Here is a 23,867-nt window from a genome sequence, read left to right as displayed (position 1 = left end):
TCTCATCTCATCCCATCTCACTTCATCATTACAACTTTTTCAAATCCCCACATAAAATAAAATAAACAATTCAACTTTTTCAAATCTCAAAACAAAAATAATATTAAAAAATATATTCTAACAATATTTTATTTAACTTTTTAATTTTAATCTCATCTCATCTCATCTCTGAAAACAAACGAGCCCTAAATAACCGTGGTTCCTCCAAATGGCAAGAACGCCACCGACACGCGCCCGTCGCCAAATCCAATGGACGGGTAGCATCCGGTAAACAAAAGCCCCAGTAGCCCCCGTGAATGAGCTTTCTCATGCGTCCCCGGGAAAAGGCATGGACCGGTCCCCGCTTGTGTATTTACCATTTACAGCCTTCGGTTCTTGCAGAGAGAAGAGAAGCAAAGCATTTCATTCGTGAGTATTTACATTATCCAGCGAACATTTTGTGAGTAAGAGAAGCAAAGCAGCAGATCAGAGAATTCAATGACAGGTGTTGCAGAGAGATCAGAAGGTGTCACTCTCGAAGGGTTGAGGAAGAGAATGGCGGAGTTTGCAAAGGAAAGGGACTGGGATCAATTTCATAGTCCTAGAAATCTCCTTCTGGCTCTGGTAAAAATACTTCCTTTTTTTTTTTTTGGGTTCTCTTCCAAATAAACAATGGAATCTGATCAACATTCATTAAGCAACTTACTTCTTAATCACCAATATTGATCATTGTTGTCTTCTACCCTTCATGCATTTTTATATTTTGGGGATTCAACACCTTGTGATATCAGTGATATGGAGAAAAAACGATTTTCTTTTTGAAAATATAAAGTAAAAAAGCAAGGCTTTTTGATAGCGGCTAAGAAGCCTGAGGGAAGAAATGGAAAGACACTTCAGAAGGGAAAAATACCACAAGTAAACTGAAAACCAATGGATGATCAACAGCTAGTATCATCCATCTCCTTCTTTCTTCCATTTAACTACTGTTCCCCATGCCTTGGCACTAATCCATAAACCCCTTAGGGTTTTGGGTGAACTTCAATATCAGTACGAGTTTTTAGACGACAGATCTATATATATTTTAAGGCTAACTTCCATGAGAGAAACTCTGACCCACTGGGGGTAATGTCTCCTTATATTCCACTATGAGTTCGATTTTTCTGATAGCATGCCCATATGAGGATTTGACATATAGAAACGTTGGAGATTATGGCTTTTCCATCAACATAAGAAGGTTTCTCAAGCTGGGATCAATCTTTTACTCTCTCTGAGGTCTGAGCCACTTCTCTAGTTGTTTTTTTCAAGACGCAATTCCAGATTTTGGCCATGAACGATCTGTAAAAGTCCAGCTCGGCTTTGTAACTGTCGTAAGGCAACAAAAGTCATGGAATAACAGCAACTACATCACCTTAACCACACCGCCGCAAAAAAAAAAAGAAAAAAGAAATAAATAAATAAAGGAGCTGCATGGGGCTTCCATGATATTTGATTATCTCACCTAATTTTGAATCGCTTTAGAAAGTGCATTGGAGTCCATCAAAATATTTTCAAAATGGTATACGGTGGGATGTGGGTTTGTTTATTTGTCCAATGTAATAACAAGACCCGACTATGGCCTTAGAAAGATATAATGGTGGAGGTTTCATTTTCAGCCTTTTGCTTTTTCTCTGTTATTTTTGGAGTATCTAGGTGTCTTGGGGTGGTTTCAGGTGGGAGAAGTGGGAGAGCTGTCCGAGATATTCCAGTGGAAGGGGGAGGTTCCAAGAGGACTGCCCGATTGGGAAGACGAAGAGAAGGAACACCTGGGTGAAGAGCTTTCGGACGTACTGCTTTACCTTGTTAGGCTCTCTGACATATGTGGCGTTGATCTTGGTAAAGCTGCTCTCCGTAAGCTGGAAATCAATGCCATTAAATACCCAGTCAAGCTCTGCAAGGGCTCCTCCAAAAAGCCCACGCAAATCAACGTGCCAGACAACAAGGAGGGTAGTTCTAATGGTGGCGTTACGGCCATCAGCAACAGTGACAGCAAAAGCCGCAGTGATGGTGTGTGATCTTCCTCTGAGTTTATGTCCCCTTGTCTTATCCTCTCTCCTTTTAGGTTCTTAAAGCCTTCTCTTTGGTTATTTTATGCCCAAAAATCAATCCCCTATTGTGTTTAAGTAGGCTTTCAACTACAGTGTAATAGATGTTTCTTTATGCAGTATCTCTCTCCCTTGGTGATTTGTTGTGGGCGAAAAAGTTATGGATTCCGTTGGGAGAGCTACCGCTATTTTTTTTTTAACTTTTTTTAACTTATGGGTTAAGAAAATATATTTTATTAATATTATAATTTTTTTTAAATATTTAAAAATATTAAAAAATGATGTGATAAAAAAATCCAAAAAAAAAAAAAAATTTAGAATTGGCCCAGCGGGAGTTAGTGCTAGCTGTGGGTGTAGACCCACTCGGGATGTGGGAATGGGAGGTGGTGAAATTGACATTTCACAATGCTTATTTCAACTAGAGGTGGGTTTTGCTTGTTAAAACACTAGAGATTGGTTTTGCATGAGCACAATCTGGGGTGGCGTGCGTCGCTGTTGCACTGTTCTATGGTGTTTTGTGATCAGAAATCTTGTTCCAGAGCCTTGCGGCTGTAGGGCTGAGGCGTATCCTTCTGCCCGCTGAGGCGTATCCTTCTGCCACGCGAGTGGTAATTTCAGTGGGATGCGTTATATATTTGTTTCTATATGTTTTTTCTAGTGATAGATTAAGGGCTTGTTTGTTTTCAGAGATGAGATGAGATGAGATGAGATATATTAAAAAATATATTAAAAATATATTTCTAGTGATATATTAAAAAATATATTTTTTAATATTATTTTTGTTTTGGGATTTGAAAAAGTTGAATTGTTTATTTTATTTTGTGTGGGGATTTGAGAAAGTTGTAATGATGAAGTGAGATGAGATGAGATGAGATGTTTCTTGAAAACAAACGAGAATTTATTGTTTGCCTTCGGACCTTTTCTCGAGGATATTAGTCCTTTTCTTCAAAAGAAAGGTTCTTTTGCTGTGTATTAATCACACAAACATTTTCGTGCCTGGTCTAAAGAATACTCACCTTTGCCTTTTATGGGGAGAGGGTAGGGATGGATGCCCGCCCATCTTCTTCGTCTCATCTTCGTCATTATTAAATCATAAATATATGTAACTTTTGCAAACTATGACCAGTTTCATGTGCTGGAATGGCTGTGGCCTCTGCCCTCACAACAAACAGGTACATTTGACTTCCTACTATTATGTCCTTGACAGGATCGAGGTTAGATTATAGCTCGGTCTGCTTCTAATTCATTCCTTACAAATATCCCAATAAAAAAATAAAAATATCTATTATGTAAGTTACGTTATGGAATAAAAATGGATGTCTATTATTGCAAGGGATCCCAATTTTCGCAATTCTAGATGGTTATCCTACACCAATCCATTTGACTTTTAGAAAAGATTTGCAAACATACTGTATGTCACGCATTCTAGCGTAACTTGTCTTGACTGAGGATGTGGGTGCCCTCGCAAGCCACAACAAGGTCAACTTCTAAGCTGCTTTTACCAGAACAAACTTGGCCGGCTTCCTGCGTGATAGAAGAAGCATGTAGGCCGTGTGATTCATGCAAGCAACTCATGGATGTAAGTGCCTACAAAGTTTTCGCTTCTCTCTAGAGAGAAAGTCTTGTTTCTCTCTACAAAAAGTCCCTCATCGATTCTCACCATCTCATTGTTTAGCCGGAGAGGAGGGTGGAGCCTTGGCTCCTCTCATCATTATCTCTATTCCATTTTCGGCACCACCTTCTTTATAGGGTTTCTCCTAATTATTTTTCTAGTCTTTTTTCTTTTCACCGGTTCGGTCTAGGCTTGATCTATCGCATTCTAGTGATCAAATGTGTACATGCGCTCCACCACGTAACTTTGCTGCCGCCGACTTACTGATACAATGTGAAACCACTGTGAAAATCTTGGCGCTTGAGTCTCGTGCAAACATTTCATGTCAATAAACTGCAATGCACCGCCACCAACCATTGCATCCAATTGTGGAACTATAGTTTGTACAACATGCTGTAAAAAATCATCATCTAAGACAGTGCCCCTTTGCAGGAAATGAGATGCTTGGATTGAATTAAGAAAACTACTCATGAATACAAGTACAATTGATAATTCATTAGAAAAAAGTACCCATAATAAGTACAAGGGCATTTTCCATGTCTTATTGCAAACTAGTTATTGCAAGTATACTGTTACCCAAAAGGGCATTCCCAAATCCAAAGGAGAGAAGCAAATAAAGCTGGATGCAAATAAATTTGTCATCTTGTTGTACAGCCATTATATAATGTGTGCACTAGTACCTAGAGTGACATGAATGCAAACCTCCAAAAGGCATGTACTTGTATCCTGTAGTTGTTGATACTAAAATTAGAAAGATGTTATTGTGCCTCTTTAAATTTAGAGCAGTGATATCTACACAATATATTTCATAACACATATTATAAAATAAGAATATTTTTATAAAATGATATTAGTTTTATAAGGTATTTTATAAAAATACCCATCCTTTTAAAATATTTGTTATTAGGGACTGTTTGGAAACTTAGAAGAGACGAGATCTTTTCTAAAAACTTCTTATAATTTTATTCACAAATATCATTTAAACATAAAACACTTTTCAATTTCAAAATTTTAATATTTTTTCATCTAATAATTAAAATCTAAGCAAAATACAAAAAGAAAAAAAAAATTACAAAACTTTCAAATTTCAAAACAAAATTAATATTAAAAAATTATATTCAAATAATTCTTTTAACTTTATAATTGTAATAACCTTGCCCAATAATTCTAAGGTTTGAATATTGATAATTTTATTAAGCCTAAATTATATTTAATGGGCTCTATTAGATAAGCCCACAAACTATAAATTATTAAAGTTAATTAGGAGTTTTAATTATACTCAATAACAAGGTTAAATCCAATTTATTATTTATTAAATGAGTTCGACTTTTTTTAGGATTTAAATATCGGTCATTAAAACTTTATTTAAATTTAAAATTATTAATGATTGAAGTCTCCTAAATAGTCTCAGTCATTGCCAATTCTACATTAAATGAGTTACTAACATATGTTTTATTTATTTATTTTTATCCTCTTCACCTTAAAATTCATAAACTCAACCCATGCAATTCTATAAATAGAGTCTGACACACAATACGTGCACCTATCTATTCAAGCCTAATTTTTTTTTTTTGGAGCACTCTTTTTACCTTCAGCATGCCGCAACAACATCGCCCCCCTCCCCTCCCCCACCCAAACCATGAAACACGTCCCACTATTGCACCACGATCGATTTTGTATCGAAAATTTTAGGACGCACCACTGCAAGGTAAATAGGTTAATTATAAATTAGGATTAATATTCGTTAGGTAGTTATATATATATATATATATATATTATTAAAACATGTCTTTTGAAAATCATGCATGTTATGATATTTACAAGCACGTCATTTATCATGTTTCATTCTGCATATTATGGTTATGTTTGTATTATGCATCTCATGCATCTCACATTCTATAAGACATAAACTTTCTTATGATCAAGTACAAGATAAAATAAGAATAGTAAATAATATGACTATTTAGATGCATGATAATAATACGATTTATGGGTAGCCGTGCAAACTACAAACGTAAGCATGGTCCGCCATAAAATGGTAGAATATCATTAGCGACTCTCCTTACAGCCTTGGGATGTGGAGCTGGTGTATAACCTTAGACATAGAGTTAATATGTAAGCCAGTAAAATAAGTATGATAAGTCAGATAATTGAAGACAAGTCATGCATGATGAATTATCACAATTTTAAGTTCTCAGTATGAAATATTTTATAAAAAATCTTATGTTAAGTATGTTTATGTTACGATGAGTTTTTTACTATTATTTACAAGTCATTACACTAATATTCATAGAATTCTTTATCTCATCTACTTACCTAAACTTTACGCAATTCGATTTGGTTCCATTCTAGAAATTGATTCTACTGGATTAAGATCACACTTTTTTATTTTTAAATATGAACGGAAATGTCCCGAGTGGTGGCTCGTTGATCTATGAATTTAAATAAAACTTTCTCAACTTTTTAAATAAAATTAGAATATTTTCCATCGTCTAGGTTTTCAACTTGTAAACTTTCTACCGTCTAGGTCTTCCTATTAGAATACTTTTAATGGATGGACTACTGTTATCATTGTCGCGTAGGGGCCGTAGGGCCATCTTTGCTGAAAAGAGCGGTGCTACTCTCCCTCTCGAGTAGCACCGTTCAGTGTTATCATTGATTGGTTATATAAGTAATTTTATTTTTTATTTATATTTTTTAATATATTTAAATATTTTAAAAAAATAAAAAAATATATTAATACACTTAAAATCACTTCTATCATTATTTTGTTAAAAAAAAAAAAAAAAATATTCACCTAACAGTCAAACCGAAAGGTATATTTAGAGCGGCATAATAGTAGCGTTTTTCTTGTTGAAAATATATATTACTCCTATTGGTTCAAATATAGTCATTTTATCTAAAATTACATGTAGTCAGAGTCGTATAGTTATTTGTAAAAAAAGTAAGATTTATTATTAATTTTTTTTATATAAGTCATATATTTATTCTATTTTTTTAAAAAAATTACACAATATTTACGCACTCTACAATTAAAAATATCATTTCTTTTTTATCCATTAACTACACACTACACATAACACTTCATTTTTATTCTTTTATTTTATTTTTTATTCTTGCTAAATTAAAAGATTTTTTCTATTTATCATTCATACACTATATATATTTATTAAAAAAATAAAAATAAAAAAATCGTACATGATATGTGATTTAGAGATGATTAGTAGAGTTTTTTGAAAAAAATTATTTTCATCCCATATTTTTTACTTGGGAGAGACCTGGGTAAACTAAGCCAAGACAACTGAAAAGAAAATAAAGAAAAATTATACTTGAAGCTTTATATTATATACATGTGATTTATATTTTTATTATTTTATATGTATTTAAATAAAAAAAAATATAAGTTGATTGGAGGGAGATAACGTAAGATTTTCTTCTAATATTTTTCTAAAAAAAAATTTCCTCTGAGAGACCAAAAGAGGTATTGGTATATTAGACTAATAACCGGTGGTTCCTCCCAATGGCAAGGACGCCACCGACACGCGCCGGTCGCCAAATCCAATGGACGGGCAGCGTCCGGTAAACAAAAGCCCCGGTGAATGAGCTTTCTTTCCTATGCGTCTCCGGGAAAAGGCTTGGACCAGGTCTCCGCTTGTGTATTTACTATTTACAGGCCTTACAGCCTTCGGTTCTTGCAGAGAGAAGAGAAGCAAAGCATTTAATTTGTGAGTATTTACATTATCCAGCGAACATTTTGTGAGTAAGAGGAGCAAAGCAGAAGATCAGAGAATTCAATGACAGGTGTTGCACAGAGATCAGAAGGTGTTACTCTCGAAGGGTTGAGGAAGAGAATGGCGGAGTTTGCAAAGGAAAGGGACTGGGATCAATTTCATAGCCCTAGAAATCTCCTTCTGGCTCTGGTAAAAATACTTCGTTTATTTTTATTTTTTATTTTTTGGGTTCTCTTCCAAATAAACAATGGAATCTGATCAACATTCATCAAGCAACTTACTTCTTAATCACCAATATTGATCATTTTTGTCTTCTACCCTTCATGCATTTTTGTCTTTTGGGGATTCAACACATATCAGTGATATGGAGAAAAAACGATTTTCTTTTTGAAAATATAAAGTAAAAGGCAAGACTTTTTCATAGCGGCTCAGAATGAGGGAAGAAATAAAAAGACACTCGGAAGGGAAAAAAATCAGAACTAAACTGAAAACCAATGGATGATCTACCATTTAACTACTGTTCCCCATGCCTTGGCACTAATCCATAAACCCCTTAGGGTTTTGGGTGAACTTCAATATCAGTACGAGTTTTTAGATGACAGATCTATATATATTTTAAGGTTAGCTTCCATGAGGGAAACACTGGCACAGAGAAACTCTGACCCACTGGGGGTAATGTCTCCCCATATTCCACTATGAGTTCGATTTTTCTGATCACATGCCCATATGAGAACCGTTGGAGATTATGGCTTTTCCATTAACATAAGAAGGTTTCTCAAGCTGGGATCAATCTTTTACTCTCTCTGAGGTCTGAGCCACTTCTCTAGTTGTTTTTTCAAGACGCAATTCCGGATTTTGGCCATGAACGATCTGTAAAAGTCCAGCTCGTCTTTGGAACTGTCGTGAGGCAACAAAAGTCATGGAATAACAACAACTACATCACCTTAACCCCGCCACCACCCAAAAAAAAAAAAAAAAAAGAAAGAAAAGAAAAGAAAAGAAAAGAAAAGCAGCTGCATGGGGCTTCCATGATATTTGATTATCTCACCTAATTTTGAATCGCTTTATAAAGTGCATTGGAGTCCATCAAAAGATTTTCAAAATGTATACGGTGGGATGTGGGTTTGTTTACTAGTTGTCCAATGTAATAACAAGACCCGACTATGGCCTTGGGTAGAAAGACATAATGGTGGAGGTTTCATTTTCAACCTTTTGCTTTTTCTCTGTTATTTTTGGAGTATGTAGGTTTGTTGGCGTGGTTTCAGGTGGGAGAAGTGGGAGAGCTGTCCGAGATATTCCAGTGGAAGGGGAGGTTCCAAGAGGACTGCCCGATTGGAAAGACGAAGAGAAGGAACACCTGGGTGAAGAGCTTTCGGACGTACTGCTTTACCTTGTTAGGCTCTCTGACATATGTGGCGTTGATCTTGGTAAGGCTGCTCTCCGTAAGCTGGAACTCAATGCCATTAAATACCCAGTCAAGCTCTGCAAGGGCTCCTCCAAAAAGCCCACGCAAATCAACGTGCCAGACAACAAGGAGGGTAGTTCTAATGGTGGCGTTACGGCCATCAGCAACAGTGACAGCAAAAGCCGCAGTGATGGTGTGTGATCTTCCTCTGAGTTTATGTCCCCTTGTCTTATCCTCTCTACTTTTAGGTTCTGAAAGCCTTCTCTTTTGTTATTTTATGCCCAAAAATCAATCCCATATTGTGTTTAAGTGGGCTTTCAACTACAGTGTAATAGATGTTTCTTTATGCAGTATCTCTCTCTCTTGGTGATTTGTTGTGGGGGAAAAAGTTAGGGATTCCGTTGGAAGCTACCGCTCTGTATTTTTTTTTCTTTATAGTTTTTTTTTTTTAACTTATGAGTTAAGAAAATATATTTTAATAATATTATAATTTTTTTTAAATATTTAAAAGTAGTAAAAATTGATGTTATAAAAAAATCCAAAAAAAAAAAAAAAAAACTTAGAATTGGCCCAGCGGGAACTCCTAGCGCCAGGGGTGGGTGTAGACCCACTCGGGATGTGAGAATGGGAAGTGGTGAAATTGACATTTCTCTATGCTTATTTCAACTAGAGGTGGGTTTTGCTTGTTAAAACACTAGGGATTGGTTTTGCATGAGCACAATCTGGGGTGGCGTGCGTAGCTGTTGCACTGTTCTATGGTGTTTTGTGATCAGAAATCTTGTTCCAGAGCCTTGCAGCTGTAGGGCTGAGGCGAATCCTTCTGCCACGCGAGTGGTAATTTCACACTTAATCACACTTAATGTTTTGGGTTAAAAAAAGAAAAAAAGAAAAAAGAAAAAGAGATGCACGTAAAATGTGTAGAGAGTGCAGACTGATAGTCTCTTTAATTTATTGTTTGCCTTTGGACCTTTTCTCGAGGATGTTAGTCCTTTTCTTCATAAGAAGGTTCTTTTGCTGTGTATTAATCTCACAACATTTTCGTGCCTGGTCTAAAGAATACTCACCTTTGCCTTTTAACAGGGGAGATTGTTGGGATGGATGCCCTCCCATCTTCTTCGTCTCATCTTCTTCATTATTAAATCATAAATATATGTAACTTTTGCAAACCATGACCAGTTTCGTGTTCTGGAATGGCTGTGGCCTCTGCCCTCTCAACAAACAGGTACATTGACTTCCTACTATTATGTCCTTGACAGGATCGAGGTTAGATTATTGCTCGGTCTGTTTCCAATTCATTCCTTACAAATATCCCAATAAAAAAATAAAAAAATCTATTATATAAGTTACGTTATGGAATAAAGATGGATGTCTATTATTACAAGGGATCCCAATTTTCGCAATTCTAGATAGTTATCCTACACCAATCCATTTGATTTTTAGAAAAGATTTACAAACATACTGTATGTCAAGTATCTTGATGAGTGCTCCAAACTTACTGTATGTCACGTATTCTAGCGTAACTTGTCTTGACTGAGGATGTGGGTGCTCTCGCAAGCCACAAGAAGGCCAAGTTCTAAGCTGCTTTTACCAGAACAAACTTGGCCGGCTTCCTGCGTGATAGAATAAGCATGTAGGCCGTGTGATTCATGCAAGCAACTCATGGATGTAAGTGCCTACAAAGTTCTCGCTTCTCTCTAGAGAGAGAAAGTCTTGTTTCTCTCTACAAAAAGTCCCTCATCGATTCTCACCATCTCATTGTTTTGCCGGAGAGGAGGGTGGAGCCTTGGCTCCTCTCTCATCCTTGTCTCTATTCCATTTTCGGCACCACCTTCTTTATAGGGTTTCTCCTAATTTTAGGCTTGATCTATTGCATTCTAGTGATCAAATGTTTACATGCGCTCCATGTAACTCTCCTGCCGCTGACTTACTGGTACAATATGAAATCACTGTGAAAATCTTGGCGCATGAGTCTCGTGCTCTTCTTCAAACATTTCGTGCCAATAAATTGCATTGCTCCGCCACCAACCATTGCATCCAATTGTGGGACTATAGTTTGTACAACATGCTGTAAAAAATCATCATTTAAGGCAATGTCCCTTTGCAGGAAATGAGCGATGACTAATTTTCTTGTTCCAAAATTTGTTTTATTTTTTATTTCACTACACTTATTTTAACGAGATATTTATTATCTACATAATACATTTCACAATATATTTTACAACACATGTCATAAGATAATAGTATTTTTGTAAAATAATGTTAGTTTTGTAAGATATTTTGTAAAAATTTTCCTCATTTTAAAATATTATTATGTAAAATATCGTGGGTTTATCATTTTTCTTAAACTTATTGTTCTACTTTGTCATTCATTTATTTTAATTCGTTTATTTAATAATTAAGAAAGTGATTATTATTAAAATTATATATATTTTTTAATTTTAATAATTAAAAACATTAAAAAATTACTAAAAAAATAAAAAAATAAAATTTATTACCAGCTATATGCCTAGCTATAAGAAAAATTCTATTTATCATTCTCATAAACCATGTATTACATCTTTTTTTAAATTTTTTTTCTTATTAAATGTGTGATATATGAAATTATAGATGATAAAAAAAAGAATTCAATTATTTAAAAAAAAAATATAATATATAATATATATAATATGTTATTAATGTATAATATGAGTGGGAAAACTCTAAACGCTAGCCGACCGATAGTACGATCCTACGAAAATTATAGTGAATGGGACAAGTAGGACCGCGGCGGCCTTGCATGTCTCCAGTCATGCATGAGCGCAATGGTAGGAACAGATAATGACGTGTGCCATCCCATAGGCCTATTATGCCATGAGCACATGGAGTACAGCCCGCTAGTGTTTCGAGTTCCACCCTCAACTACCCTTGCCTGCATCCAAAAAGTAATGCTCCTTGATTGATGCGCTTTAGGCTATCTTTTATTGTTGAATTAAATTAAATTATTTTAAATTAATTATTCATAAAATTTATTATAAAAAAATTAAATTCATCTTAATCTATTTTATACATTTTAATTTAAAAAATTAAAAATATCTTAATTTAAAAAAGCTAAATCTATCTCAATAAAATCTATAAAATATTATTATTTACAAGTCAATTTAACTCATCTCAACATTTAAACACATAAAAAATCAATGAATTTGTCAATCGTGGCGTGGAAGACTTCCTCTTGACTCTTGTTTTTTGTTTTGATTCTTCTAAATTTTAAATTTTAAATTTTTTATATAATTTAAACTCTATCATAACAGTGATATATATATAATATGTTAAATATATCAATTTGCAAATATAATTTCTTTTATGTTATAATTACATATAATTGTATTATTAAAAGAAAAATTTTATTTGCACACCATTTTCAATTGACACACCACCACCTTGCCCACGTGGTGTCTTGTCAACATCCCCAAGTAAACGAACTTATATTTGAAGGACGACAAATTTTCTTATTAGTTGGTGTGGCTATCACGTATAATAAAGTGTTTTATATAAGATAATTTATTTTAAAAGATAAATTTTAAAATAAGTAAGTTTAGACATTTAGTAAAATGCTTACATGGCAATTATGACATAATTGTATTTAGAAGATAAATTTTAAAACTTAAATTTTACCAATCAAATTTTATCATTTAAATAATGTGGATGGTGTGCTATACACATCAGCTTGAGAGTATAATAACTCTTGAAGGATATTCTCACTATAGTTATTTTATTCTCAAGCCGATATCTAAAATAAATTATCCACGTAATTTAAATGATAAGATTTGATTTGTCAGATAAAAATTTTAGAAATTTTCTTTCAAATTAAATTATAAACTTTACTAAGATTACGTTTGGATGTTGAGATTAGTTAAATTGAGTTCTGAATAGTAGTATTTTATGGGTTCCATTGAAATGAGTTTAACTGTTTTAAGTTGAGATAGATTTAATATTTTAGATTGAAATATATGACGTAGGTTGAAATAAATTTTACCTTTTTATAGAAAATTGAAAAAGTAGCTGTCAGATCCTATCAATAATTAATTTAAGATGAATTGAGTTGAAAAGCTTCCAAACACAACTTGCATATTATCCACACGACTTATAAATAGAATTTTTCTTCTCAATAACACTAGCACACCCTCTCACTATGTGCGTTGTCAAGACTTGGTCACGTCACAAAAAATTACTCTCATCTTCCATTTTTGGAGTCTATCTTGACTTTCTTTCCTCAATTATGCATTTTAATTAGATAAATAATTTTTGTAATTTTAGAATATACAAGTTTTGCACACTATTAAAAAAAATTTGATACGTAAATGTGAGACTCGTATGAAAAAAATTAAGGTTTTAATTATAGATTTTACTTTTTTTAAAAAAGAATAAGTGGAGTTTACACTATTTAAAAGTGTATCCTTACTCTTTTAATTAACCAACAAGAAATGATATTTGCGTCCTACAGTGTGCAAACCATGCGCACTCCATTTAATAAAAATTTGTAAATACGAGACCTATATAAAAAATTATTTTTTAATAATAAATATAACTTTTTTTCAAAAGGGGTATATACTATATACAACTTGCATATGGTAAGACGGTATATAGTATTACTCCAGACAAATCCTTGAAATTCTTCAATGTCAAACCCACACGGGCTTCGAGATGATTTCCATAACCAATATCCCTTCAACGTCGAACCTACCCTAACCCCAAATGTCAACCCCCATTGATCATCTCCTTTCGGCTTCAAACTCGAACATGAGCCCCAAATTCTCATCTCATACTACATTAGGTATCCCGCAAGGAAGGAAAGAGAGATCATCATCGTCATCATGGGGTTTCCTTCCAACTAGGATCACTTCAATCATATGAGCAATTTCGGTTTTCAAATCCCTCTTCTTTGCACACATTTTATTGCAACTCAAACCCAAATATAAGGGAATTACGTAAAAGGAAAAAAAAAAAAAAAAGTTGGGTTCGAGCCAAGTATAAATAATAGCCATCCCTCCCATAGGAAGGCTCTCTAAGCTCTTCTATTTTTCTACTTACTTAGCTTTCCTCATCATCCAACTATTCTCCATTGACTTTGGCATCGGAGTGACCCGGGACATCACCAGAGCCTCTTCTTCCACTTAGCTGCAGGTCTAGTGGGTTTGGTTGCTGTGGTACTGCTCGGTTGTAAACATGACATCAATAGTGGCGCTGTTGGTGAGATTCTTTCCATAAAAGCTTGTAATTCGCATGCCGACAGCGACACGGTCCCAAACTACACGGAGAGAGGAGAACCAGACTGAAGCAATGGAGGCAAGACTTGCTGGAATGGAGGAGACGATGAGGAAGCTTACGGAGGAAACTGGGACGCTCTGGTAGGAGAATGCAGCGCTCAGGCGGACCAATGAGGAGTTAGTAGAAAGAGGAGAACCGAGTGACAACGAACATGTGGATTTGCAGTGAGTCCCTGCCAACGCCATAACAGAGGAGGAAAGGCACAAGATGCACCTTGAACTTTGAGAGCTCGGGATAAAATATGCAGAAATGGCTAAGCGAATGGGCACGCCATCCACTGTAGACTAGCTACTCGTTAGCATCGATCTCCCATATAGTGTAGGTGTTATGGCGGTACCCTTCCGGCCTAAGTACAAGGTTCCCTAGATGGAAGTGTACGACGGGTCCAAGGACCCACTGTTGCACCTGGAGACGTTTAAAGCCTACATGACCTTGCACTGCTTTCTGGGAGAGAACGCCTGGCGAACCTTCCCACTGACACTGAAAGGAGCCGCCTGGACCTGGTTTGGGTCTTTGTTTCCAAGGATCGTAGATAGCTTCAACGAGCTGACTTGCCTCTTCATGATGCAGTTAATGGCAAGCCGAAAGAGGAGGCACCTAGTTGCTTACCTCCTTATAGTTAAGCAGCTAGATGGAGAAAGCCTAAAGTCATATCTCTCCTGATGCAATCAGGAACGCATGACCATAGACGACCAAGACAAGAATATCACCTAGGTAGCCCTTCTGGGGGAATCTAGCCTAGGAATCCATTTATGGCTGAAGTAGTGTTAAAGGCCCCTACCATGTTGAGGGAGTTTATGGACCGGGCAGACGGATTCATCAATGCGGAAGACACTCTCGAGGCCCTAACGACTCCATGAAGATTCGAGATGGAGCAAGCAGATCGGAAGGCAGTTAGGGGAGGTCATGACCATTGACTCAGCCACATGGGATACCTCATGCTCACACAAGTTTAGCAGTAGAAGGAGATCGACAATCGAGCCCGTGAAGAGAGCTGGCCCGAGGCAGAGAGAACCACCAATACTGCGAGTACCACATGACCAACTGACATAGCACTAGAGATTGCTTTGCCTTGAAAAGAAAAAGGAAGGAAGATCAACGAAACTGAAGGCACTAGTCAGAGGACCAGGAAGACCACCGTGGGGGGGGGGGGGGGGGGGGAGGGTCATCAGGGCCCCCGGCGAGGTGCAAGCTTGGGAAGGCAGGGAGTGAGAACAGAAGATCGGAGGAGTCCCCCGACAGAAGACCAACCAATCGGAGAAATCTGCATGATCACTAGAGGATATGCAGGAGGGGGAGTCACTTCGTCGACTACGAGAGCACACGCCCAAAGGGCACGATATAAGGAGGTGTTCACCACTGGGAGAGCTTCTGTCAGGGCACCACGACACCCTAGGAGCACCACGATAACCTTTGACGAGAAGGACGAAGAGGGCATCCTCCACCCCCACGACGATGCATTGGCAGTGACAACGCAGGTTGCGAATTTTATGACTCGAAGAATCTTGGTTGAGGGTACAACTAGATCAAGATGAGCTCGGATGAGGAAGAGAAGACCGAGTTCGTTACGGACTGAGGGTTTTACTGCTACAAAGCTATGTCATTCTACCTCAAGAATTCTAGGGCCACTTACCAACGGTTGGTGAACCGGATGTTCAAGGGCAGATTGGCGGGAGTATGGAAGTATACATGGTCAGCCTGCTAGTAAAGAGCTAGGAGCCAGGGTAGCATCTAGCAAATCTTCGAGAAGTCTTCTTCGTCCTTCGGTGGTACTAGATGAAGCTCAACCCATCAAAGTGTGCGTTCGGGGTGGAGTCGGGGAAGTTCTTGGGGTTCATGGTCTTCTAGAGAGGAATTGAGATGAACCCTGAAAAGGTGGAAGCAGTAGTGGGGATGCCCTCCCCTCGCAACCTCCATGAAGTTCAGAGGTTGGTTGGTCTAGTGGCAGTCCTGACCCGTTTCATCACCCGATCAACTGACCAGTGTCTTCCTTTCTTTAAAGTTCTAAGGAAGGCCCAAGAGTGGGATTCAGCTTGCGAAGAAGCCTTCGCTGACCTAAAGAAGTACCTAAGCCATCCCCTGCTACTAAGCCAAACAAAACTAGGTGAGGACTTGACTGTGTATCTAGCCGTGTCCCCGCACTTTGTGTTAGTAGTTCTAATCAGGGAGACAGAGGAAGGACAATGGCCTATCAACTACACTAGTTGGGCCTTTTGTAGAGCCAAGGCTAGGTACCCGCAGACTGAAATGTTGGTGTTCGCCTTGGTCGTCGTTGCAAGAAGATAAAGGTCATACTTTTAGGCCCACCCGATGAAGGTGCTCACTGATCTCCCACTCAAGAAAGTTGTGCAGAAGCCAGACACCTCTGGACAGCTTGCCAAGTGGGCGATCGAGCTTAGCGAGTTTGATATGGAGTATTTGTCCTCATCGCAATCAAAAGGCGGGCATTAGCAGACTTCGTTGCAGAGTTTACCAGCTTCCCAGAGGAAATCCTAACCACACCCCAAGGAAAGCCTTGACAGGTCTATGTAGATGGCTCGCCTTGCCGAGCTGGCGGGGTGTAAGGGTGCATATAGTGACCGAACGGGGGGAGAAGCATAACTACGCAGTTAAACTTGCCTTCAAAGCAACCAACAATGAAGCCGAGTATGAAGCGCTCTTGGTTGGGATGTCGATTGCTCGGTTGTTAGCAATCGAGGAAGTAGAAGTGAAGGCTAACTCCCAAGTGGTCGTCAGCTAGGTACTGAGGCAGTTTGCCACAAAAGGAGAAAGATTGCCAAAGTATCTTCAGCTCGTCTGCAATGAGTACGACTGCTTCCGCTATGTCCACATCCAGCAAATCCTGAGAGAAGAAAATTAGAAGGTAGACTGGTTGGAGAAAGCAGCGTCCGGGCATGAAGAGCTCCCTTTCCCAGAATGCACAGTGGTTAGAATGGTAGACACCCTGTCCATCGTGAGCGAGGTGTCCATCACCTCACCAATATTCCCAGAATGGGCTGCAGATATTAGGAATTTTCTGCAGGAAGGTTGCTACCAAGTGACTAGAAAGAAGTGCGAAAGGTTAGGAACAAGGAGGCTCGGTTTACCTGGCTAGAAGGGGTCCTTTACAAGAGAGGCTTCTCTAAGCCACTCTTTATATGCCTCTCGCCGAATGAGGCATAGTACGTGCTTCGAAGATCCACAAAGGAATCTGTGGGGGCCATTTGGGAGAAAGGGCACTGGCCGCAAGAGTAACCTGAGCCGGTTACTACTGGCCCTGTTCCCTCAAGCATGTAGAGGACTTCACCAAGAAATGCCCAAAGTGTCAGGAGCATGGACCTATGCTGCACTATCCATCAGAAGAGAAAACACCAGTCATGGCCCCATGGCCTTTTGCCTAGTGGGGCCTGAATCTGATTGGCCCATTCCCAGTGGCCAGAGGAGGGGCCAAATTCATGGTCGTGGCGGTCGATTACTTCATGAAGTGCGTCGAAGCAAAGGCCCTTGCGAGCATCACCTCGTGAGCCATCACGAAGTTCTTATGGAAGTCGGTAGTTTGCCGATTCAACATACACCAGAGCTTCATATCGAACAACGGAACACAGTTTGACTGTACACATTTTCGAGAATGGTGCGTAGATCTTAGAATCAAGGTGAAGTACTTGTCGCCAGGACATCCACAAGCCAACGGCTAGGCCTAGTGATTACGCCCAAACTAGTACGCGGTATTATAGTTTAGTTCAGGGTGTCGATCCACAGGGAGTCGAAAGAAACACAACAAGACGCAAACTTAAAAGAAAAGATCAAATTATAGTATGACAAGAATATGACAATTCTACCTAAAGCATGCAATTAAAATGAGATTAGGGTACGGATAAGAAGACAACTATAACTTTGGGCACAGATGTGTGAGTGAAATGTTATGATCAAAACACTAAGGTATGTCCAGACTGTCTCCTAGCACGTTTTGGACTCTGACTTCTTGTAGTTTCCTTGTATGATTTGTTTTCTTTTTTTGATCCAAATTACTCTCAAACCTCATCATTATCCTTATTTGAAGAGTCATACACTCGTTAAAAGTTTTAGGTTGTTCCAACGTCTTGCCCACTTAAAATTCATTTGAATTTGACTGGGTTTTGACTTGCTCTTTTATAGACCCTGAAATTAAACATATCTGTTTAGGAGTATCCCAAAGTAAATAGAAAATCAATTTAAGAATACACATTAATTCTTATTATTTCTATTCACATTTTAGCATTTTAGTCCAATAATATGGTATTTAGAGTGCCATTTGTACACTTATCACACCCCTTAACTTTCTTATTGCTAGTCCTTAGCAATTTCTATGCAAAAGAGATGAGAAAGACTAAAGAAAATACTAAAATAGCCCATTAATTCAAATTTTCCAGATTCACATATCAAAACAATCTAATGAATCTAATAACTCCATCAAGATCAATCCACCTATAGCAGTTCATAGAGTGTGTATGTATTCTCTAAGCCATAACTATCTTACCACTAACATTGGCACATGCAACATCAAAAACATCTCAAGTAAAAGGTTTAACTGCATAATTCACAGGTATGATAGTGTTTCATCTAAGGGCTCTTTCTATGGAGTTGAGAAGTGGTGCACACAATCACATGGAGATTTAGATAATTATGAACAAGCAACAAGTAAATATTGATCTTATGATAGGAATACTAACAAATGAGAATATTCAACCATTCTTTCCATTGGCTTACTTGGGATCAGAATAGTTAAAACAAAATGTTGTAATATGGCTTAGCTTAAGTTAACCTTTATGAAAAAAAAGGAATGAAAGAAAAGGGTTCAAAAACTTCCAAGTACATACTTAGGAATCTTATTAAATATCTCAATAAACCATATTCCTCACTTGATGCACTCTTCAGCATTTCAAATCATCGAATAATGTTTCTTTTTCTTTTTCTCTTTTTTCTATTTTTTTTATAATTTGGTGAACAATTATATGTCACCTGGTATTTTGCTATTTCTATCTAATCTTGGTATTTCTGCCTTTGAAGCTCACTCACTCAAACACTTTGTAACTCGTGTTCTTTCCTTTTCTTTATCTATTTCTTTTATTCCTTGCATAAAAAAAAAAAAAGAATTCCACATCTAGTACACACTTAGAAGTAAAAAGGGTAGAAAAAAATCAGTGCAGAGGTTATACTCCAACGTGAAGAGGTATGGATAATGTAGGTATATGAAGAAAAAAAGGGTATATGTGTTTCTTAGCTCAAAATTAGCTACTAAGGGTCTATAATTCAAAAGGTTGGCTTGAAAGGCTCAAACGTTAATTCTAAATTAACCTTCATCATATCCCAGGTATAACTGCCATCATACCACAAATCATACAAGGATATTCTCAAAATAAGTGTCTAATTCAAAAAATCAATAAATGCTTATCACAATTTTCAGCATTTGTTGGCTCTCAATCCTCTCTAACACTCGCATATAAAGACTTAAACAAAAGAGTTCTCTAGATACATGTCAAACTACCATCTTACCACAAAGCATGGGATGAGTGCATTACAAATTCTATGAATACCTCATCATAATGATCAAGATGGGGTTTGTTGAATTCACTAAAATGGCTATGCATGAGAATGAGCACACTTGTGAAAGGATGTGAGTGTGATGCTAATTAAAAAAACTCTAACACATGTAAACATGCCACAGAGTTCCAACAAGTATTTGTGAATGCATAATTTGCACCATCCCCCAACTTAAACGAAACATTATCCTCAATGTTTAAGAATCACGACTGAATGAACAATAATTGAAGATTAGAATACACCTGATGTGTGACGTAGATAGCCTGGTAAGTATAAGAGATGGTAAACTGAAATGACAAAATGACTCTATCCTACAAACAGAAAATAAAGAAAACAACAAAAACAAAAAAAAAAAAAGAAGAAAAGAAAATGAATGAAATGAAAAGAAAACAAAAGAAAATAAAACGAATAAAAAAACAACATTTCTGCATGGTGTGGTCAAGGTTGATAGATTGGGTCTGCAAGTGGAATGTCTTCCACTTCAGGCACTTATCTACCAATAAGGATTTTACGGTGTTGATCATTTACTTTAAAGATCTGGTCATCCCTAGGATCCTCTCTTTCTGCTCCTCTATTTTCAAAAACATACTTCACTACAAAAGGGCCGGTCCACCTAGACCGAAGTTTTCCTGGGTGCTTGTGAAGTCTAGAATCATATAAGTATACTCAGTCATTAGATTTAAACGTCTTCTTAATAATATTTTATCATGAAACGCTTTCATTTTAACCTTATAGATTATAGAGTTCTCATAAGCATAATTTCTCAACTCTTTGAACTCGATCAATTGAAATTTTTGAAACTTATCCGCATTCAATTTCGAAGAAATACTAACAAGAAAAGTGTCACCTAGGCTGAGAAATGCGTACTTTAAACTTTACGGTGGTGGTTTCAATTCCAATTTGGGATTCTTTACGCTTGAAGAAATTTATTTTTCACTTTTATTAGGTAACTCTTCAAATTTCAGTTGTCAAGCTTGTGTTCCATAATCCTGAGTTTCATAACAAATGACACAAATATCAACATCAGATGAATCAGTAATAGTATCAAATTCAGAATTAACAAGGAAATATTCAAGGGGATCAGAATCATGAGTTGTGTGAACTCCTTTGTCTATAAGTGTGTCAATCATGTATGTTTGGTAGCACTCGTCATCCTCTATTGAATGTTTTCCAATACGAAAAATATTCACCTCGAGAGTCATTTTTTCAAAAGAGAGTCTCATTAGACCATTCTTGCAATTAATGAGAGCATTAGCAGTAGCAAAAAAATGTTTACTTAAAATCACGAGGGTTTTAGAACTAGAGTCAACAACAGAACTAGTATCAAGGATTAAGAAATCAATAGGATAATAAAACTTATCAATTCGAATAAAAATATCTCCAACTATCCCTCTCGGTTTCTTAACTGAACGGTTAGCCAATTGAAGCACAACAAAAGTGGGCTTAATTTCACGCAAACCAAGCTGCAAATAAATGGAATAAGGCATTGAATTTACACTAACTCCTAAATCTAGCAAGACTTGCCCAAAGTCATGATTTCCAATTTTACATGCAATGGTTGGACAACTTAGATCCTTGTACTTAGGAGGAATTCGCTGCTCAATTATAATACTAACTTGCTCTTCAGGAATGCTGTCTTCTTAACATGGTGTTTCCTCTTTACTGTACACAAAATTTTGAGAACTTTTGCATAAGTAGGAATATGTTTAATAACATGCAAAAGAGGAAGATTGATCTTTATCTGCCTGAGGTTCTCCAAGATTTCATTGCTAGAATTCAAAGTTCGCATACCAAATTTTAAAGCTAGAGGAAATGGTACCTTAACTGGGCTCCTGATTATCTCAGCTTCCTTGGGCAACTCGGCACTATCATTGCTTTGTTCCTCTTTTATATCCTTTGGTTTATAAGTTGTTGGGATGTGTAAGGATTTACCTCTTCGTGTCACAATGACATTGACTTCTTTCAAATTTTCTTGAGTCATACGTTGACCTTGGAGTGTGGATTGAGTTTGAGAAGGAAATTTGCTAAGCTCATTCACACTCAAGAAGCTCATCAACTTGGATACATAGGTCTTTATCTCCTTGTTTTCTTTAACAACTTGCGTAATCAAAGATTCAAACTTTTGATTAGTTTTACCCTGTGCCTCAATAAAAGCATGTAAAGTATATTCTAAGGAGTTCCTAGAAGAAGAAGATGCATGATACGGTGCAGGGTAAGCTCTAGGTGGCTATGCAGGTTGCTGGTTTTCAGATTTGTAGTTGAAATTGGGGTGATTATGCCACCTAGGATTTTAGGTATTGAAGAAAGGTGTGAAAGGTTTCTTGTACATACCTAAGGCATTACCTTATTCCTCTTACATTCCCTTTATTTCAGCAAATGTGGGTCACTCTTGAGCTAGGTGATCTACCCCACCACACACAAAACATGGTTCAAAGGACTCTACACGGTTAGTCATGTGTGTTGGTTTTAAATCTTTAGTTTTTAACATCTCTAACTCCCTAGTAAACATCTCAATTTTATCTTTTAGGTTATCCTCTTACCTCAGATGGTAAATTCCACCACTATTTGGATTTTCAGTAGGTCGTGACATATTTGTACTCTCAGTAGCACTAGGTCAGGTTCAAGTGTGAGCTTTTTCAATAAGCTCATTAAGATATTCTATAGCCTCATCTAGATTTTTTTGTAAAAATTCACCATTACACATCATCTCTATAAATTGGCGCTCACTAGGTATAAGTTCCTCATAAAAATAACTAACTAAGCGCTAGTTCTCATACTCATGGTGAGGACACATACTCAACAACTCTTTAAACCTCTCCCAAGCTTGATACAAAGTCTCACTATTCTTTTGTGCAAAGGTGAAGATCTGTCTCTTCAAAGCATTGATCTTATGTTGGAAAAAATATTTGTTAAAGAAGACCTGTGTCATCTCATTCCATGATCCTATTGATCGCAGTCTTAATGAGTATAACCAGCTCTTTGCTTTATCTTTAAAAGAAAAAAGAAAGAACCTAAGTCTCACAACATCATCTGTAGCATTATGACTATGGAAAGTCGCAACTATTTCCTCAAACTCCTTAATGTGCAAATAAAGATTTTCATTCTCTAAATCATGAAAGGTGAGAAGTAGCTGTATCATACTTGTTTTAAAATCAAGTTGACGAGTGTTGGCTAGAAACATGTTGCATGATGGTGTGACTGTGCGTGTAGGGTTGAGGTAATCCTGAAGAGTTCTAGTAGGTAGATTTTCGTGTTCACTCATTTCTTCGAGATTAGATGGATTGTCAAATAAAGAATTTAAAAAATTTGATTCTGACTCTAGCACAGGCCTACAAGCTAATCTACCCAATGTGTCTCCATATCTCTGCATGTAAGGTAAAAAAAATAATACTAAACACTAAAAATACTACGAAAAGAAAGAAAAAAATTAATGTAGTAAATTAAAAGAGGGAACGACGTTACTGCCTTTACAAATTGCTAAAGTAAATTATGTCTTGTAATGATTCTTGCACCGTACTCCTTGACAACAGTGCCAAAATTTGATTACGCCCAAACTAATACGCGGTGTTATAATATAGTTCACGGTGTCAATTCATAAGGAGTCGAAAAAAACACAACATGACGCAAGCTTAAAAGAAAAGGTCAAATTATAATATAACAAAAATTTGAAGATTCTACCTAAAAAATGTAATTAAAATGAGATTAGGGCACAAATAAGAAGACAAGTAAAGTTTTGACCTTCCATCAACTAAATCCAATACTCTAACTTTTTCAATCCAAACTATATATACAATTAAGAATTATCGTACCAAATTCCTGATTGGAAGATATGACATTATATTCATCTACTTTCTCAAATTTAATTCTAGAATCTATTCTCCTTTTATAAACGACTGTTTTCATATATAAAAATTAATATCATATCTAAAAATGACACTATGTTCATGAACAATAATGTAGCAAAAGATCACATCAATGGCATGAAAATCCTGTTTAAGTTACAGTCATATATTTATAATTCTAAAACTCAACAAAATCAAACCATAACAAGATTTAATATAATTGTCTCAAACTTATAATATCCAAAAAAGATAGAGAATTGAATCCTTAAATCTTAAATAATAAAACTTAATCTATGAATTGAAATATAGTCAAAGTATTTTCACCAATCAATTTTCGCTTTAGGCTTTACCCAA

At 36.5% G+C, this 23,867-nt stretch overlaps 1 protein-coding gene, 1 non-coding gene and 1 pseudogene across 2 annotated transcripts; all 3 read left to right on the top strand.

Annotated features, from left to right (window-relative positions):
• Window positions 1-326: 326 nt before the first annotated feature.
• LOC121248805 (dCTP pyrophosphatase 1-like) lies at window positions 327-2,201 on the top strand. The gene is made up of 2 exons (XM_041147390.1): window positions 327-603; window positions 1,689-2,201. Exons 1-2 carry the CDS (start codon window positions 478-480, stop codon window positions 2,028-2,030), a joined length of 468 nt encoding a protein of 155 aa, XP_041003324.1. The 5' UTR covers window positions 327-477; the 3' UTR covers window positions 2,031-2,201.
• Window positions 2,202-7,331: 5,130 nt separating this feature from the next.
• On the top strand, window positions 7,332-9,179 carry LOC121248797 (annotated as a pseudogene).
• Window positions 9,180-22,445: 13,266 nt separating this feature from the next.
• On the top strand, window positions 22,446-22,553 carry LOC121243811. Its single transcript, XR_005936298.1, has one exon. It is a non-coding gene; the product is annotated as a small nucleolar RNA R71 (small nucleolar RNA).
• The last annotated feature ends 1,314 nt before the right edge of the window (window positions 22,554-23,867 follow it).

This window comes from Juglans microcarpa x Juglans regia, chromosome 1D (genome assembly GCF_004785595.1).
Source record: "Juglans microcarpa x Juglans regia isolate MS1-56 chromosome 1D, Jm3101_v1.0, whole genome shotgun sequence".
Taxonomy (NCBI): Eukaryota; Viridiplantae; Streptophyta; class Magnoliopsida; order Fagales; family Juglandaceae; genus Juglans; species Juglans microcarpa x Juglans regia.
Note: the sequence above shows the minus strand (reverse complement) of the source record. Positions and strands in the feature narration are given on the sequence as shown.